An 18,259-nucleotide genomic window follows, 5' to 3' on the forward strand; every position below is an offset into this window, starting at 1 on the left:
CTTGAAGAACTTATCGCCAACACGACGGTCCTGCGCCTACGCATTCTTCTCCGGAGCCGACTCGGACTCCTTCTGCGCTTCTTGCTGTGATAGCCAGCCTTCCAGGCCATCGGGGAACATATCCACTAGCTTCTTCGTTTCCTCCGTAAAGCTAGTTCGTGTGTTAGCGTGATCATATTTACTAGGAGTTCTTTTTTTCTTGTACGTACGTTTGACAATATCGTGGGTTTTGAGGGAATAGGGCGCAATCATGGAGTTGGCTTCGGCTGTCGCAGGTATCAGAATGGTCTTTCCATCAAATGATTACAAGCTTCGGCTACTTACAGATGGTACAGCGCATTCCTTGCTTCGAAATCTTCAATTGGATATGCAGCAGGATAGTGTTGCAGGTACGCCCTTTGTTGGGCTTTGCCGAAGCGATATCGTGTCTTTGCGCGCATGGTCCTGATCTCGTCTATAGGAAGCAAAATGTCAGCTAACAGTCTACAAACTCGATCTGTCACTTACACTCATTATGGCCCCAGAAGCAACATGCGTCATACACGATCGGCACGTTGTTCTCGTGATCGGTCGAAGTGTTGCCATACCACAAATCGCCATGAATGAGTGAGGGCTTCACCTCCCGTCCTTTCATTTCCATAGGGCGCAAGAGCCTCGGTATGACCTTTTCGAAGAGCGGCTCGAGCAACTCTTCGATCTCCTGCGGGCGCTCACCCCCCTCCTTCTCATCATGCTCCAGCATCCTCCTCATATTCTGCACAAAGTATTCTTCCCAGGTTCGCGTCCAAGTATTGTCCTGCGACAGCTTGCCGTTGTGCGTCGTGACGTGATAACCGAACTTGATGCCATCGGGGCGTCGACCCCGCGTAAGCTCCTCAAAGCGCTCCTCGCTTTTGATGTGAAACTCGGCGAGCGTTCTGGTCAACTGGTCCATATCGGGTATCTCGGTATCCATGTCATGGAAGGCTTGCAGGAAGAAAGCGAGGTCTTCGTCGGAATCGAAAACGCCCCATCCGATGGGAATGGGTGAGAAGCCGGGCAGAACTTCGCGCATGTCGACGGCTGAGTGGTACTCGCCTTCTAGCATACTGCGGCCATTCGGACCTGGCGCGACCTGTTTTCGCATTGGTCAGATCGCTTTTCTGCGGTGTATTAACCTAGAGGAAGAGACCCGTGAAACAGACTTTGATGAAGTAGGATTTCGGTGTCCCGTCTGACGTTTCGACGTCGATTCGAGCGGATCGCGTCCACAGACTCGCGCCATGACCAACAGCAGTCACAATCTTTGATCCTTCTGGAAAGACTAGATAAACGGCGCGTCAGGCAATAGGTAAAGTACCAAGTCTTGGAGTTGGCCCTTACAGCGAACAACCGCATCGTCGACGTCAATAGAGGCGGAGAACCCGGCGGCAGCATCTGGCGCAAGTTCAAATGGGTTGGACATTGTTATGATGAAGCTAAACGGTGCAAATAAAAGGGATGAAGATATCGCCAAGTACGGATAAAGGTGTTACTTTCCATCATTCAAACCCACCAAGGCTGAAGCCAACAACCCCTCATCAGATTGCCCGTTCACCCCAAATCAGCTGTACGTGCGTGCGGCGCGGGCACGGTCCTGTATTGTGTGCATGTCGTGTGATTATGTGGTTTTTGGCTCTCTAATGGTTTTCAAAACGCGTAAGCGGAGTTCATACAGGTGATTGGGGGTGAGTTCTTACCCCGCATGCAGGTGAAGGAGCGCTGTTGCACGGCACGCCGGTGTATGACCAGTAAGACTCAGCGAGGATAATTGGCGCTGGCTTGATGGCTTTCAGGCAAAGGCGGCTCGTGTAGCGTTCGGGCCGTTCTTGTGCTGGAGTAGAGTTCGATGTATGATGAAGTGGCAGGCCTGTATGCGAGCCTTGCGGTTGTTATGCGAATGTTGAATGCCCAGTGTTCCGTCACCATCACCGTCACTACCACCTTCTTCGTCGTTATGACCTTCTCCTTGACCATCTCTCCAGACTGCACTTCCGAAGCAGAAAATAGTGTCGGTAGTTCATGCGCGTCAGATCTACCGTCCCCTCGCAATATTCATCCCATTCCGCCCTCTCGCTGTTCTAATGAATCAACTCTTACTTCGTCCTTCTGCCTCTGCTTCGCCTTGATTTCTTTCCTCATCCTTCTCATTTGGATCTCCACCACTCTCATGCTGAGGCGAAGCATTGTCATCCCTGGGGCCATTGCTGCTGTGTCGAAGGGAAGGAGGAAGGGTGTCGAAGCTGAAATCAACTCGTCCAGTGACCGGTTCTGTAGGGTGTGATAGTTGTGCGTGTATTTAGACGAAGAACTAGATATAATAATCCACGTAGGATTAATTAAATGTACTGTGACTGCTGTTAAAACTATCGTAGGGCTCGCGAGCTAGGTAATGACTGTGTAATAACTGTGTAAAGACTGTGGTGACGAAAACGACTAACGTACAGCCGAGGAGTGTCGTGGAGTTAGCTAGGAGGGTTTCTAGCTTACATCGCTTGGATGCAGTTATCCCAAGGGATGTGGTCATCTTGGCGGGAGGGGAAAATAGCACAGCGACACTGGTCGGTCACTAGTAGAAAAAGCACACCTAGGTATCTTCGTGGAGGAAAGAAAGCACCGAGGCGACTGCTGTCAAACATAGCAGTTGATGCACGCCGTTTCGTTGACTCACATGCTGTTCGCAACAGAACCTTGGTGTTCGCCATGCGAACAAAGCAGAGAGAGGCCGTGTCACGAGGAGGCACAGTAAACACCCCGCCCTTTTCCAAGTCAGTCAGAAAACGGTATCCTCGTTCCCATACCTATGCCAGCAGAGAGGTCGACATGCCATGGGACCAAGGAACCAAGTTGCGGGTACAAACCTAATGTTCACCTTTCCCCGCTGCATAATCCACCAGCACAGCCAAGGCCCAAGTACCACATGACCAGTATCCGCGGACATGACGACCAAATTCCATGCCATGTCTATCTTGCAACACACCTGGATACCACCAACCCCGTCTCTCTTCTTGCGCAACCATGCCTTCCACTCCTCCTCCTTCTCGGAACAAACACCCCTCCAAACACTCACCCAGACACACAGCACAAGTTTCAACACCAGAATAGCAACCCCCGAAACAAGCGGGTATGTCATGAAACCTCCCGGGAAGTTCGAAGCGGAAAGAGGGGGGAGGGAGGCGCGGGAAGGCGCAACAACATTCTAAGTGGATACGTGGATATGGGATAGCCGAGTCATGGTATGCAGAACGGGAAGAAGCAAATATGCCCCAAGTGGGTTGATTGTCAGATGGCTAGTCCGAGAGCGCGAAAGAAAGCGGGCAGCGGGGGCAGAAGGGAAAAACACCGAAAGAAGCATAGAAAGGGTAGCTAGGTGTGAGGGAAAAGGAAATATGGTAAACATGTGGAAGTCTTGGTCCGCGGCGTCGTACAGGTAACGAACGACAGTCGATGATCTTCGTAGCATATGAAGAAAATCAGATTGACATTGTACTGTGTTGTTACATTTCCACATAATAACGTGCGTACTAGATAGCGCATCCGCTGAAAGTTGTTACATGTGAAAGCAAGAAAAGAAGAAGAAGAAGAAGAAGTAGTAAACAGTTGCATTCAATCAATCAGCCAGAATCGAAGAATCGAAGAAGAAGAGAAACGCCTATTTGCACAGAATCGGCCTCTCCTCAGCCTTGTCCTTTCGCAAAGAAACCTTGAAAATGGGGACGTAGGGAGAGAAAATGCTCGCATCAATACACACACACTTCAGTCAAGACCGTAGAAAGAATTAATGTTTGCACATGCTTTAATCCCCAATCCGCGCCCCACTGATTCCCGCCACCCAAGTTTCCCTTGCTACGCCGTTGCTTACTCCATAAACGTGTATATTGCTTCTGTCCCTTAGGTATCCAGCCGTTTCTTTCTATCTCGCTCGCTCTCTTTCTAAAAAAGTAGTAGATTCATCAATGGTGGGAAGAAGCGTTGTTATTGTGATGGTGGTGGTGGTGGTAGAAGGGCAAATGATTACGCCTCGATTCCTATATCTCGACGGTCTTGAGGTCTTCCGCCTCGGTGGCAGTGACGGGGCTCTTGAGCGACGAGCGCGCGGGAGCGGCCGCGGCCGCGGCGGGGGCAGCTGGTTTCGTGTCCTTGTTCTCCTTGTCATCTTTGACATCCTTGTTCTCCTTGTCGCTGCTGAGGCTATCACGCGGTGTGGGCAGACGAGCGGCGGGGAACTCGTCGCTTGGTCGCGGGGTGTCCATGGAGATGAGGTTCTCCTGGGGAGTCGCGGTCTTGGAGTCGAGGTTGGTGTGCACACGGATGGGTGCTGGGTTTTCTTCTGCGACCCGGGCTAGCGGGCTGGAGAGCTTGCCTCGTGGGCTGACGCCCTTGGGCGGTTTGGATAGGCGGTGGGGGCTTCGGCCGCGGTCTTCGGGGCCCATTACGGGGCTGTGGTAGGGGCTGCTCGCAGTGCTACTGGGGACGACCATACCCGGCGCATTGGGGTTGACGCGCAGACCGCTGTTTGGGCGTCTCTTGGGTGGCCGGCGGCCGTGCTTCTGGTCACACCGCCAGCGGAGGACTTCTAGGTAGGGCGGCTCTACGTTCTGGCGCTTGAAAGCTAGCAGCTTCAGCTCGCCCGTCTCCTCGTCCATGGATACGTCTTTTGAGGCAAAGTCATCCGCGACCATGGCCAATAGCGCGCCCCATGAGCGCGCGACAACGTATTTGGTGTCGTAGTCGCGGCCGAAAATGATGATCTGGCCCCATTGGCCGTTGGGACCAGGGGCAAGATCAACGGCGAGGTAGTTGCCTCCCCAGTCGCGAGCGAGAGGGATCCATGCGGGGTGGGCGTATGCCTTTTGTACGGCGCCCTGGGGCTGTGAGTCCTGGCGCGCGAGGAGGTCCTGTCGCCAGAGCGGGTTGCCTGTGCTCTGGACTGTGGCAACGGGGGGAGCGGTCGAGGAGCCAGCAAAGGCCTTTACTGGGATCTGCGGTGTGCGGTAGTCGACCTTTGTGGTGAGGTACTCCTCGGCGACCTTCCGCCAGTTCTTCCACTCCATGACAATCTCCTCGCAGTCGAGCAGCATGAGACCGAAGAGGACACCGGTCGGCAGTCCGCCACGCTCCTGGCCATCGTGGACCTGCAGCGACTCGCGGATGTCCATGGGCAGGGTCGCGTCAAGCTCGTGCTCCAGCTCGTTGACGTCGTTGGATGTGCAGCCCTCGCACATGTTGTCGAAGAGCTCTTGGTAGTGGTCCTCGACCCAGCGGTCGATGCGCCGCCACGAGTGGCTGACAGGCGGCGGCGGGGGCAGGCCCTCGTTGAAGTCCTGCATGGGGATCTGGCCGTTGGCGCCCTGGGGGAACGTGTCCGAGTCCATGGTGGCCTGGCGGCTGAGGGAGCCGCGCATGCCGGGCGAGTAGGGGGAGCTGGGGGACATGGGGCCCTTGGGCGAGCCGATGAAGCCATTGCTCGTCGCGAGCTCGTCGTGCTGGTAGGGCGAGTGCAGGTCGGTGCGGGACTCGGCGCCGCTGGCCGTGATGGAGGTGAGGGCGGCGTGGCGGCTCTGGGGGATGGGGATGTGCCGGCCGGTGCGGTAGGGCGAGTCGTGCGAGGCGTGGCGGTCGTACGACGTCATCGTGTGCCAGAAGTCCTTCAAGGACGCCGTGATTCTGCGCTGCTGTTAGCCAGGTGCTGCCAGGTGCTGCGCGGGGGAGCGGCGCCAGCAAGTCCGGGGGCTCGTACTGTTGTGCCATGGCGGTGGTGGTGGGCGAGGGAGCGCGGAACAGCGAAAAGAGCGTGAGGGTGCGCTCTGCGCTGGCGGGCTGTGAGTGTTCCGGGGCTCAGCGAGTGTCGAGCGGCTTGGAGCGCTGGGGGGATTGAAGTAACTTGAGCTGCGTCGGCGTGGCAGGAGCTTGAATTGGAATCGAGAAAACGGATTGCAGGTGACGTTAAGGGGTGCCGACACGCCAAGACAAAGCTCGACCGGGATGGCCCTGGACCGATTGACGAGCGTTGAATGCGCACACTGGCCCACTGCTTCAGGACAGGAGCACGCCAAACCGTAGGGTGAATGATTACAAGTCTACAACAGTAGTGTCGTGGTGCGGTCGTGAGGACGCTGGTTGCGTTGTTGTTATGGTTCGTCGCCTGCATAACAAAGCCCTGCAACCACTCAACGCCGCCGCTCCCTCCTCTCCTCACCCTCTCCACCCTCCCCTCTCCGTAGCCAACTTGAATTACCCCCGGCTTTGCGGTCATTAAGTTATTAATAGCGCTTAACACCCCTAGGTATCGCCGTTGCCACCCAGTATCACCACCACCAGACATCACTTCCTTTTACACAACCGACAGCTTGCCGTGGCCAATTCACTCCCTCCCCTAACCCCCATGCGGCCCATTTTGGCCGCCTCACGTCGGCGCCGTTCGTCCAACCGTGGGCCTGTTTCAGACTTGGGCGGCGTCGTGCGCGCCAACTAGAGGCTTTGCCGGGTGGCTTCGCTTGCTTAGCTTGTTATCGCTCCCTTCCCCGTTAGGAGGTGCAGCTTGCATCTCTGGCGTCGTCCAGGCGGTGTAAAACGAAACAGAGCCACTTTTATGCTCTCGCCGTGTCTTGGGAAAAACAATCCCAATGTCCGACACTTCTGCCGCACCTATGCTCAAACGCGCCAGCTCGGTCAAACGCTTCGGCCACGTACAACAAGCAATTTCTAGCAAGTTCCAAAGCTGTAGATAAGGCTGGCCGGCGTGGCTTGATGCGCGCCTTGCTATTCCGTCTTCACTCACCAGCTACCGCATCCTTCGACGCAGATAATGCGCTCCCCCCGCTAAGATCTCCAATTTCCGCCATAATCTCCCAAAGGGTCCAGCTAATGTCGGTCCATGATGCGGTCAGCAGAGTTCATGACGTAGACCGATAGTCGGCAAGCACGTATTGCACATGTAAGATTGACGGCCATGCACTGTGTCGAGCGAATGCGAGTGATCAAGTGTAGCCTTGGATTGCGTTTCAGATTAACATGCCGGCGAATTCCGCTACAGCGTGATATGTAGCCCTGATTGCGTCGCAGCCTTAGCATCCGTCATGTACTACCAGAGCCCGTCCTTGAACTTTGTACCCCGCCAAGTGCCTCCTCCTCCACTAGTAAAGCTTCGTACGACACCCCTTCGAATCACATTCTTGCCGCGCAACCGGGAACATGCGTTTGTGCGAAATTCGCCGTGAGCAGCAGCGGGGTGCGGGGGTCGTGTGAGGCTGTTTGCTCATACTCCTATTTTTAGGCCCCGCCCTCTCTCGCCACATCGCATGGTAACCGATGTGGCTATTGTGGATACATTGTTCATCCTCCATCGCAACCTCTGACCTCGCCGCTCGTCCTGCGACGTTCAGTTTGGCTTCGGGGATTTGCCGCACTAGTTGGCCTGATCTACCCCAGAGTCGTATTGCCCGCCGCGTGGGTCGGATACGAGCTGATGCGCGTTGGGTAAGCGGCCTTCGTCCCGACCCGGCATGTAGTTGGGAGGCGCGGCTCCGTCTGCTTGCGCGCTTTCGTATCGCTGTGCTCAATTCTTGAAATGCTTTGTGCTAGTAATTGGGTGAGTGCCAGCATTTTGGATGCATGCTCGAACGCTATCGCCGCTCTAATCCCATACCGAAAACGCGTTGCGCTAGAGCTTTTTGCCCAGGAATTGATCAAGCTCCTCTTGCAAAGGTATCACGATGTTCTCAACTGCAGCTTGGAGGCAGTCGGCGTTCTGCAGACTGGCGTTAGGGTTGATATACTCTTTCATGCAATGAGTGATGGCACCCTGGTAAGCAGCAGACAGATCCCCCGCCTCGTTCTGCATCCAAGAATGTACCAATAAAAGACGTCTCATACTCTGGTGGTTCGGTGCATCTGTGGTATCACTCTGAAGTTCGAGCTCTTCATATCTCTCCGCAGTAGTCCCACAGTGAAGCTCTAGCAATGCTACAGCCAGCGCGAGCAGGAAGCTGTTCTGGAAATCCATTTTGTTGGGGCCTTTCAATCCGTTGTTTGGACCCTCGATTACGGTCGGAGAAAGATATGGACGGCTGAGATCGACTGGGCGCGTAGCATCTGTTGTTCGGTGGAAAAGGACATCTCGCGCTGTCCAGTCATGATGAAGCCATGGGGTCGAGTTGAGGTACAATGCGCTAGACGCCAAGGTTAAGGCCAAACTGAATCTGTCTTTCCTGCTTAATTTGGAGCGTCTTCCATTGACGAGTGGGGGTCGCTCAAGTAGAGTCCCGAGAGATACCAGTTCTGCACTGGGGATGTGTGCTTCTCTAGTGTCGACAACATACGCACCTCGCAATTTCTGTTTGCTGTCTAGCGAGAATCCGATCGTCGAAGAACTCTTGTGCACCTGCTGGATAGATGCGCAGAGGTCCTTGACTTCTTCGTAAGTCGGCAGTATGTTATTCGCGGGGTCTGCTTCTGTGTACGGAGGAAGCGACTGAAAGCTTGCGTTCCTTCCCATCTTGTTTGGTTTGGGGGAGCCCATTGGGCTCAGGTAAGCGTCTTCCTCATCATCGACACAGATCTCGGCCGCTTGGAACGACCAGGGGACACCATTTTCATCCGACGAGACAGTTGAGAAGGTAACATTGAAGCTCGTTTTAGAAGAATTCTTAGAAGATGGGAACATCTTTTGATGCGTCGGCGCAAAAACGTTATCGCGAGCTTCAAGTTGAAGACGCGCCATATGCGAAGACTTGCAAGAGCATGACCAGCACACGGCGAGCGACTCGTGCAGAGCCTTGGCGTACCGTTGCAACTTGTGTACGCGCGTGGCATAGACGGGCTTCATCGGTTTATGACACGTCTCAATCATTTTGCTCTTTTCTGTGAATCGCTCGAGTTGTCGATTGCACTCGTCCAGATCGTCTAGTAGTATCTTGACTTTATTTTTGTTCCACACGAATTTGACGCGTTTCCTGAACTCAAACTTGTCGTTAGTCGTTCTTGGATTTGCGGCAATTAACGCTTCAAGGTCATTTCGGTTGAGCTGCCAGCCAAGTTAACAAGATGAAAATGACAATGTACGCAGCTTGCTGACCTCGGTTGCACGATCTAGATTCAATCTGATCGCGATCTTTTTTGTTATACTCTCCACTTCTTCCATGATGGTTTGATATGAGGTATAAGCATCCTGGAGCCGGTCTCGGAGCGCCATCTCCTTGCTCTTCCACAGCTCCTTAGACAGCTGTGGATCAGCCATCATCGTCGCAAGCTCGGTGTCTGACGAGATGGACCCAAAGAGGATTTGGATCGTTTGATTGAAGTGATCATACTGGGCTCTGAGCTTCCTGACAAACGCGAGAAGCTCATGGTCTCTGCCCATGAAACTCTTAAAGGCGCTGGCACCTTCCTGGTAGCTTTCAATCCCTAGCCCACAGTAAGCAGATGACGGCTAGTGTCTTTTCGTTAAACCGCATCGCACCTTGTATGATGAGCGGTAAACAGCCAAGTACGAGGCCAGCTATCTCTATTCCGCTCATTGTAGCGACTGCCAGTGGATTGTGGATGGACGTGGATGGTGCGTGTCATTGACGCGCGACGGAAGGACCGAGCGGGGTTCGCGGCTGGATCTCGAGGCAGGCAGCACCTGCAGGCACACGGTGGAACACAGCGACGAATTACGACACAGTCATCTCCTTGCGCAAGCCGTAAGAGTTTGAAGAGCCTTCGGATTATCAAGCGATACGAGGTCGGACGAAAGTGTGACTGCCCGCAAGGCGCCTAAACTGCGCCCCACCAATCTGGAAAGAACCTAGCATCTTCCCACACTCATCAGGCAGCACAGTGGTGGCACTGTCGCTGACTAAACGACTTACACTCTCATTGAGATTGACGATAGCTTTATACACCGCGGCCTGTTGACCCTCATTAGTCTTAACGACTTGACTCTGCGCATCAACGACGCATCAGTCTGACCGCATTTACTTCGATGCTTGACTCCGGGTAGGGCGAACACGATCCGGCTCGCTTGCGCCGTGGGGCAGCCTGCGTAGTTATGTCGACTCTCAGGCTCGCGACAGCTTCTAATGTGCGCGCCTTCCGAATCCTTACCGACGCTCTCGCGACGAGCCAAGGCAAGTGGGCGCAATGGATAGATGACGACGCACTCAATGACGAGATCGGAAGATTTCGAGTCTGGGCTGGTAACCTAGGTGCGTTGCAAAAAGGCCACAGCTCGCTCGACTACAGATTGCGCGACTCCCCGAATTTGTCCAGCAGTGCGCTCAAACTGTTGAACGAGCTTGAACACAACCTCAGCGAAACCCATGCCGTCGTGTCAGAAGCGCGTCTGCCGTATGAAGCGCAACCACCACCTGACGAACCTGAGGACGAGGAGAGCGATGATGACTTCTTTGTCGAAGAGGAGGATGAGGACGAAAGTGACAGTGATGAGGAGAGGATTGAGCTGAAGATGCGACTCGAAGAGATAATCGACATAATCGACAATCTCTACAAACTTAGCGTCCGCATCAGAACGCCTAGCGTACGCTTGAGATCGCTCAAAGCCTCCTCGTATACCTTGAAAGATCTCGAGACCGGCGTTGACGTCCTCGAGGAATATGCCAACCAGGACAAACGGCATGTTTACGAGCTACTTTCGGAGCTGCGAAATTCGCATCCTGATGAAGTACAAGACTTCTTGGCTGAGCGGCTAAGTTCAGCTATCACTTTGCGCAGGCGGCATTTCAAGTACTGGAAGCGGCGTAAGTCTCGGATGCTACAACAGTGCAGTTATTCGATCTGACCATTGTAGATCGTGATAAATTGGGTGCTACTGCAGTTCCTGATGAGACACCAAAACCTGACATGTTCGCTTCGCATCAGACATCAGACCCAGTCCCTGATGACACCCCCGGAGCTCATCCGGTACGTACGTTCCTTGTGCTTTTTCCATTGCTCCCATAATCAAGGTTACAAGGCTGCCATGCTCCGAGTTACAAGACTCGCTACGATAATTACATCACCGCTACTGAGCCACCGATTCGTATCTCTTCTAATCTTAATCCTAGATTGTTACCCTGCCCGCCGTTATGCAACCCACGCCCAGCCAAAAGACTGGCAGGACTTTACTATCGGGCACGGAAGCGACACAGCACTATCAGTCATTAGATGACATTGTAGACAGCAAATCCGTCACGAGTTACGCTCCAACAGTGAAAGACATGAACGGCAAGGGAATCGAATTACCCCCACCTCCAAAAGCTGCGAGCGGCGACAAGGACTTTGAGTGCCCGTACTGTTGGGTAGTCTGTCCCGCAAGATATGGTAAGGGACGAGCGTGGAAGACACATTTGTTGCATGATCTTCAGCCATACATCTGCACATATCAAGAGTGTGAGAGTCCAGGACAACTCTTTCGTAGCCGTCGAGAATGGGCGGAACACGAGGCGACTCATCGTGCATTGTGGCGGTGCCCAGAGCATCCAACAGCAATTTACAACTCCAGATCAGGTCTCGAAGCCCATCTCCTGCAAACGCACGTCGGAAGTCTTCCGGAGAACCAGGTAGCGATCGTCGCTAGCATTGGTGAAACAACAGGAATTGACACACGCACAAGGTGTCCGATATGCCATGTTCCCACAGATACCAAAGGTGTGGGTGACCTACAAAACCACCTTGCGAATCATTTGGAGCGCTTCGCTACCTTCGCTCTGCCGCATGGCAGAGCAGACGACGAAGACGGTGCGAGTGGCACTGCGAGTCGTGGTAGCTGCAACACCCAGGCTTTATCCGAGCCGATAGATTCCGATGAAAGCAACGCGTCGCTTGCGCTCAATAGAGACCTGGAGTCTGAGCAGTCATTCGGGCCAGATCATGTAGCTGATCCTAGTCAAAGTTTGCTGTCCGCAGAGACGCTGCAGCAACTTCCTGATGAGAGTAACAATCGAATGGCGATGATCTCAAATCAGGTGGAAGACCCAGACGATTCGGAAGACGAGCAACCCGATGATGGACAGCTGGACGACAATATACTGCCTGAGCATCAAAAACATCTAGAAGAACGAGAGGCCTTCAGACAACACGTCTCATCTTTGCCAGGAGTTCTGTCGGTTCGGTTCTATCGAGGTTACGGCTCATGGACTGGCCTGATCACGTTTGCGGATGATCTGGTTGGTGAAGCAGCAACAACACTCTTTGATACTGAGCGCTTCCCCGATGTTCAATTCCAGAGTAAAAATAACAAAAGCAAGTGGAAGTTTACCAGAGTCACTGGTACGGACAGTAAGTTGATGTCTAGCTAAGTGCCACGAAAGCTTGCTGTAGGATCATCGTACTGACCACATCTTCACTATAGGAAAGAATTCATTCAACCGCCAGCCAACGGCGGACACACAGACCACCGAAGAAGCGGATATACTTCCGTCCGGATCTGAAACCTATGATGAAGAAGATGAAGCATCAAGCAAACAAGCGATTATTACGACTGCCGAAATACCTACGTTACGCTCGCTTTACCAGTCCCGGCGGCTGTTGCAGCGCGATCAGAGCTTTGCGCCAAACGATACCTACAATCAGATGATTTCGTTCTGTCATTATGATCTGACAAGGTTGCAAGTGGATGCTATCGTCAACAATGCTTCAGCCAATTTCCAGGCCGATCCAGATCCAGATTCTTTGCACCACGCTATTTACAAAGCCGGTGGCTCAGGGCTCAGGGAAGAGGCGAAATCAAAACCCAAGGTCAAAGTCGGCCAAGTCGAACTTACACACGGACACAAGCTTCCGAGCTCATGGGTGATTCATGCAGCTGCGCCAGGATATACAGGTCGCAAAGGCGTTGGCCAATTCAACGTCCTTTCCGAGTGCTATCGGAGTGCTATGAAAATGGCGGCCAACCACGAGTTCAAAACCATCGCCTTTCCTTGTCTGGGTACTGGAGGTTGCATGTTTCCTGCACGTGTTGCTGCACGTATAGCGCTGCAAGAGATGAGAGAGTACCTGGATTCACATCCTAGACATCGACCTGAGCGGATCATCTTCTGTGTGCGAGCAGCAATCGATGAGAAGGCGTATACCGACTTCTTACCGGTATTCTTTCCACCCACGCATGGAGACTTGGACAGAGCCAGAACTTCTGACTGGTCCGCAAATCGTGCTGCGCTAGCAGCTCAGGTTCTAGAGGCGCGTACGCAACTCCAAAATGCATTGACTGCAATCACTGTTACCTACGACTTTGGCACGCAAAGTACGGTCTGTGCTCACGACATGCGTAGGATCGACTCTACGCTGAGTTCGATCCGCAAATATCTCTTGGGGTCGAAAGAGCTCAAGCGGAGTCTGGGCGACCTCAACCTACTATGCTCTGTCATTTTTACGGCATGTGCTGACATTTTGGATATGGCCGAGCAAGCACGTAAACAGGGGCCTGCTGGGAATGCGCAGTCTATTTGGACCGAAGCCAACACCGATATACGAGCCAAGCATGGATTCGAGCTTACGAGCGTCTTTGACTACAGCTGGATATTCGCCAACAGCTTAGAAGAGGTGCTGATACTTGGCAAAGCTGAACCAGATGCGATGGGACGAGCGCGTCACATCCTGGAGACCTATGGTGTCAAGCAGAAGGGACAAGATGCTGAAGGTATCCGCGACCATCTGGATGAGGTGCTGTACGTACGTGAGGCTGAACAGCCCACCCCGAAGATCCGCGGACTCGTCCAAGTTCATCAAATACCCCCCGTAGCGAGACTCTACACACTGGGACAGCTGGAAGCGAAGCCTACCATGGCGAAACCCTCGAATCGTTTCAACCACACTGTTTGCCTACTGAGAGATGACATCACGAAACTGGAGGTCGACATCGTGGTAAACTCAACTGATCCAAGCTTCTCCGGAATGGGCACTTTAGATCGCAGCATCTTCAAGAAAGGAGGAGACAAACTGCGCTCGGAAGTCTCGACTTTCGGGAAATGTGAAGAGGGCGATGTCAAAGCGACTGCCGGATACCTTCTCCCAGCCAAACACATCCTGCATGTTGTCCCTCCTGGGGTGTTCAGAAGCGATACCAAGAACATCTTGAGGAACATCTACCGGGCAGTTTTGCATGATGCTGTACTCATGAGAGCGACTTCTATCGCGATACCCAGTATCGGAACTGGTATGCGAAACTACCCACGACGCGACTGCGCGTCGTTGGCGATGGAGGAAGTGAAACGTTTTCTGGAATCCGCTGAGCCGGGTAATGGGCTTGACAAGATCATCTTCGTGGTCTTCTCTTCGAATGACGAGTTCATCTATAAGAGCCTTTTACCGGTGTACTTCCCGCCAACGAAGGGCAATGCTTCGCCTACTATCTTGGCGGAACAGCCTGCGCAGGTCGAGGAAAGCTCTTTTTCGTCATTAATGCTTCCCACGGGTCTGCCTTCTCTAACGATCTATGGACAAAAGAACTGGCGCAGGGCGCGATTTGGCGAACAACCGGTAAAGTCGCGGGCCTGGAATGACGACGAAGCCAAGACTTTCATGGACTTTGAACTACATGTCGGAACTTGCAAAGTGTGCGAAACCGGTCTCTATGAGAGAACCCACAAACTCTGCGAGCCCGGCTTCCATTTCGCCGAAGCGGTTCTGCAGCGGATGGAGATGTCAGAAAATGCGCTTGTGTGGAGCAAAGCGGACGGGCTGGATTCAGGTGAACAGCTGGAGATACCGGTTGAACGACTGCCTAGCTCCATGCTGTTACTTTCCACCGTTGCAAAAGGTGGACTTTATATGTCTGAGAATGCATATGCTCAAGTCGAAAAGCCTGACACGGCGGACCTTGATACACCTGTCTCGCAGCACCCTTCGGTACCAAAAGACCCGGACAATATTGCGCAGGCTACTGAGCGACCCCATGTAGTTCGAGTGGAAGTCTTATCCCCACGTACCGATACTGGAGACTGGTTCTACTCATGGGTTCAGATCTTCAGGACCAAGATCGAGATGTACTCTGGGGATTATGATCCTAATCTATACGGAGAATCTACTGGCCATACTCCGTATGCGTCGATAGATTTCACTGATACTGCCATAGATGTGCACCGCAGCAAAGAAACGACAGCGTCTTTGTGGAGAGTACCGCCAGGATCAGACCAGGGAGAAATGTGGCATTTTCGTAGCTCAAACGTTGGTGATACAATCGCGCTTATCGAGCTTTTCAAAAGACTTATTGATATCGGGCGCCACAATCAGGAGAAGAAGAGAAGGGCGGAGGCTGAGAAGACAACGGGCCCGGAAGCGACGATTGCCTCGGAAAGCGGACGAGATGTTCTTGAAGATCCATTTGCTAGCGTCAACAATCCCGATGCCGCAAAACTCGACGACCAAGTCCAGCAATCCTCCGGTGGCATGTGGAGCAGATTGACCGGTCGCTCTGCTGCCGAGGACGAGGAAGGTGCGGGTTCCACTACACTAGACACCACCGCGCCACGTGCTGTCATACGTGCTACGGCTCTCGATCCGGGGGGAACTCACATCCGTTTTGATACCATTCTACACGTCTACGAGAGCAAGATCTTCGTGGAATTTGAGAAAGACGACCGTCCAGACCAGTACCATAATACAATACACCTCACGAATGCTATTCTGGAATTGGATCGTAGTAGCGATGACGATACATTGACCTACAATAATGTGGCATGTCTATGGGTGGAAAAGTTTGGAGAACGGGAAAGAGGAGCAAGTAAGCCGAAGGACGCATGGTTTTTTCGCACCGACGGAAAGGCAGAAGCAGACGCCTTGTTCGTCGTGCTTCAACAGGCTGTCAATCGCAATAGCCAAGCGGAGAAGAAACCAGCATCTACGGAGGTCGAACAAACAACAAGCCCAGAACCAATGAAAGCGCCAGTTACACAGTCAGAGGACACTGGAGAAGCATTCGATGCAGCAGACTTTCCTGGAGAGAATCAAAGTCTGGGCGAGGTCAAAGACCAAATGGATGACGTCCGTTACTTTAGTATGGATCAAAAGATAAGGGACGCTTCACTCGACACACGTATCCTTGCTTACCTCGACAATGATTTCAAGACGCGACCTAGCTCGTACATCGGTCAAAAGTTCGAGAACATCGCTACTGAGTTCGGACTCTACTACCGTAGGCTCATCGCTTATACTTTGCAATGTCTCGCTACAGAAGGAAAAGTCCACAACACTGTCGATAGCGAGACATGGGTTATCTCACAGCCAGGCACCGAGTTTCCTTTGTCGAACCGAGAGGATCAAACGAAAAGTCTCAGCAGCACTGACACGGATGTTTTGGCTGGTCTAGTCTTGGGAAACATCAAGAATGCAGGCGGGAGACAACTGTTCTTGGCCCTCATGGATCAGCTCCAAACTAATACCGATGTATTATGGCCTGCACTCAGAGGTCTAGCAGCCGACGGGTTCATCTATAGTGAGGGTAGTGGAAGGGTGTGGTATTTGACCGACTTGGGCAGAAAATCGCTACTCGAGTTGCAAAAGAGATTCGACGAAGCTGAACCAGAGATCGGTCAAGACACTGGATCGTCTCCCCACGTTGGTACCTCTCCCATCTCTCAACAACTTGCTATGGAGTCCCTCGAGTCCACGAAGCAGCATCCATCGGATGAGAGCAACACTATCATGGAAGAGCTTTTCGAGCTTTTCAATGCCGAATCTCATCTAGAGAACGATTCCAATCATGATGAAGATGCATCAAACAGTCTCTCTCATCGTGCTTTGACATACCTGAGAAGTCTGCATGGCGTGAGCGAGAACATCTCAGACCTCGCGACTACGCTCGATACTCAACGGAGTGAACTTCAGCCGGTGCTTAGACAGCTGGAATCTGATGGGTTGGTGAAGAACGCGGAGGATAAGTCGACTTGGTCTGCGACTCTTTTACCGCGTCCTGGTAGTGGCTACATGCAATACCCATGCCCAAACTGGCAAAGGAAAAGTCATCCTTCAAACTACGACTTCGTCGACAGAATGGATATACTGTGCGCTCATTGTATTCAAAATCCGAAATGGGAAGATGCAAGCGTGGAGACCGCTGCACCCGATGACAACACTTCGACAACCCACGTACGGCCGACTGGCTCAGGATCTTCGATCATGGACGCTGCAATTGAACGCGGAGAAATTGTGATCTCTACGGGAACTAGTTGGCATGGCTTAGGAGAGTTCATAACCAGGACTCGAACGACAATTAAGACAAGCCTAGTGGACGAACGCGTCCTCACTGAGGCAGGGTTCATTTCTGATCCGACACATCCCGGCGAATACTTCTTGGAACGCGGAGCCCAACGCGGAGCCCGACCCGAAGAAGTTGAAGAATGGGTCAAGCAGACGAAAGAGCTAAGAGCAAAGGACTCCCAGGTTCCTACACATACTTTGACGGAATCGGAAAATTTGGTCGTGCATGATACCTCACCACAAAGTACCCCCATGTTGGAACCGGCAGATGTGTTCACCGATGATTGGCTAGCAAGTCTGAGTCAAACAGATGCTTCAAAACTCACGATAACGGACGCTGAGATTGAAAGCAATACGAAGAAAGTGAGAGTTCCGTACGAAACTCCCGAAAAGCCTGGCCGGATACGCATACGTCAGCGTCTGGTAGATGCACGAGTTCTAGAGGAAGAAGGCGAAGCTTTCGAGATCAGTGGGGATAGTCTTTTCCTACCTCGCGTTCCCAGACGCCGTGAGATCAGGGTATGGGCAGAGAAAACAAGAGGACTTAGGACGGGGCAGGGTGAAATGACTTCGGAGCGAGAGCCTGCGCCACACCCACGCCCACCATCATATGATCCTTCCAGAATGAGCCAAGCTGGCAGGTGGAGAGATCGGGTAGCAATAGTAACGCAGGCTGCCAAATCCCGCCAGGTACCAGCGGAGGATGTGGAAGAAGGCAGTGAGAATGGGGCAAGCACGTCAAGTGCTCTCAAGAGATTCAAGATGAGACAGGACGAACTACTCAACTCGTGGCCCCGCAGGGGATTAGCGGAGGATGTGGAAGAAGGCAGCGAGAACCGGGCAGGCATGCCAAGTACCGGGAAGAGAGTCAGGAATGAAAAGTACAATAGACTCAACTCGGGACGCAAGACGAGCGGAAAGGCCCCCCTCAAGTCGGAGTTGTCCGACGAACAGGAGGAGGACTATGAGGACGATGAGGGTGCAGATTAGAAGCGGAAAGCGAAAACGTGACGTGACTGGCTAGAGGAAGGTATATCGCGAGAGCGCGATTGGGGATAGTCTG

The 18,259-nt window shown here is 52.9% G+C and overlaps 4 protein-coding genes across 4 annotated transcripts; 1 reads left to right on the top strand and 3 right to left on the bottom strand.

The window, feature by feature from the left end:
• Window positions 1-36: 36 nt before the first annotated feature.
• J4E88_010027 (uncharacterized protein) lies at window positions 37-1,126 on the bottom strand (the record flags this gene model as incomplete). Its single annotated transcript, XM_049403624.1, has 3 exons — window positions 37-151; window positions 325-454; window positions 508-1,126. The coding sequence occupies 3 exons, from the start codon at window positions 1,124-1,126 to the stop codon at window positions 37-39; spliced, it is 864 nt and encodes a 287-aa protein (XP_049250553.1).
• A 2,920-nt stretch (window positions 1,127-4,046) lies between these two features.
• J4E88_010028 (uncharacterized protein) lies at window positions 4,047-5,769 on the bottom strand (the record flags this gene model as incomplete). The annotated part of the gene is made up of 2 exons (XM_049403625.1): window positions 4,047-5,685; window positions 5,759-5,769. 2 exons carry the CDS (start codon window positions 5,767-5,769, stop codon window positions 4,047-4,049), a joined length of 1,650 nt encoding a protein of 549 aa, XP_049250554.1.
• Window positions 5,770-7,681: 1,912 nt separating this feature from the next.
• J4E88_010029 (uncharacterized protein) lies at window positions 7,682-9,379 on the bottom strand (the record flags this gene model as incomplete). The annotated part of the gene is made up of 2 exons (XM_049403626.1): window positions 7,682-8,937; window positions 9,145-9,379. The coding sequence occupies 2 exons, from the start codon at window positions 9,377-9,379 to the stop codon at window positions 7,682-7,684; spliced, it is 1,491 nt and encodes a 496-aa protein (XP_049250555.1).
• Window positions 9,380-10,051: 672 nt separating this feature from the next.
• On the top strand, window positions 10,052-18,186 carry J4E88_010030 (uncharacterized protein; the record flags this gene model as incomplete). The annotated part of the gene is made up of 5 exons (XM_049403627.1): window positions 10,052-10,760; window positions 10,811-10,923; window positions 11,067-11,322; window positions 11,641-12,279; window positions 12,353-18,186. 5 exons carry the CDS (start codon window positions 10,052-10,054, stop codon window positions 18,184-18,186), a joined length of 7,551 nt encoding a protein of 2,516 aa, XP_049250556.1.
• Window positions 18,187-18,259: the final 73 nt, after the last annotated feature.

This window comes from Alternaria novae-zelandiae, assembly GCF_023758075.1.
Source record: "Alternaria novae-zelandiae strain BMP 2774 chromosome Unknown scaffold_28, whole genome shotgun sequence".
NCBI lineage: Eukaryota > Fungi > Ascomycota > Dothideomycetes > Pleosporales > Pleosporaceae > Alternaria > Alternaria novae-zelandiae.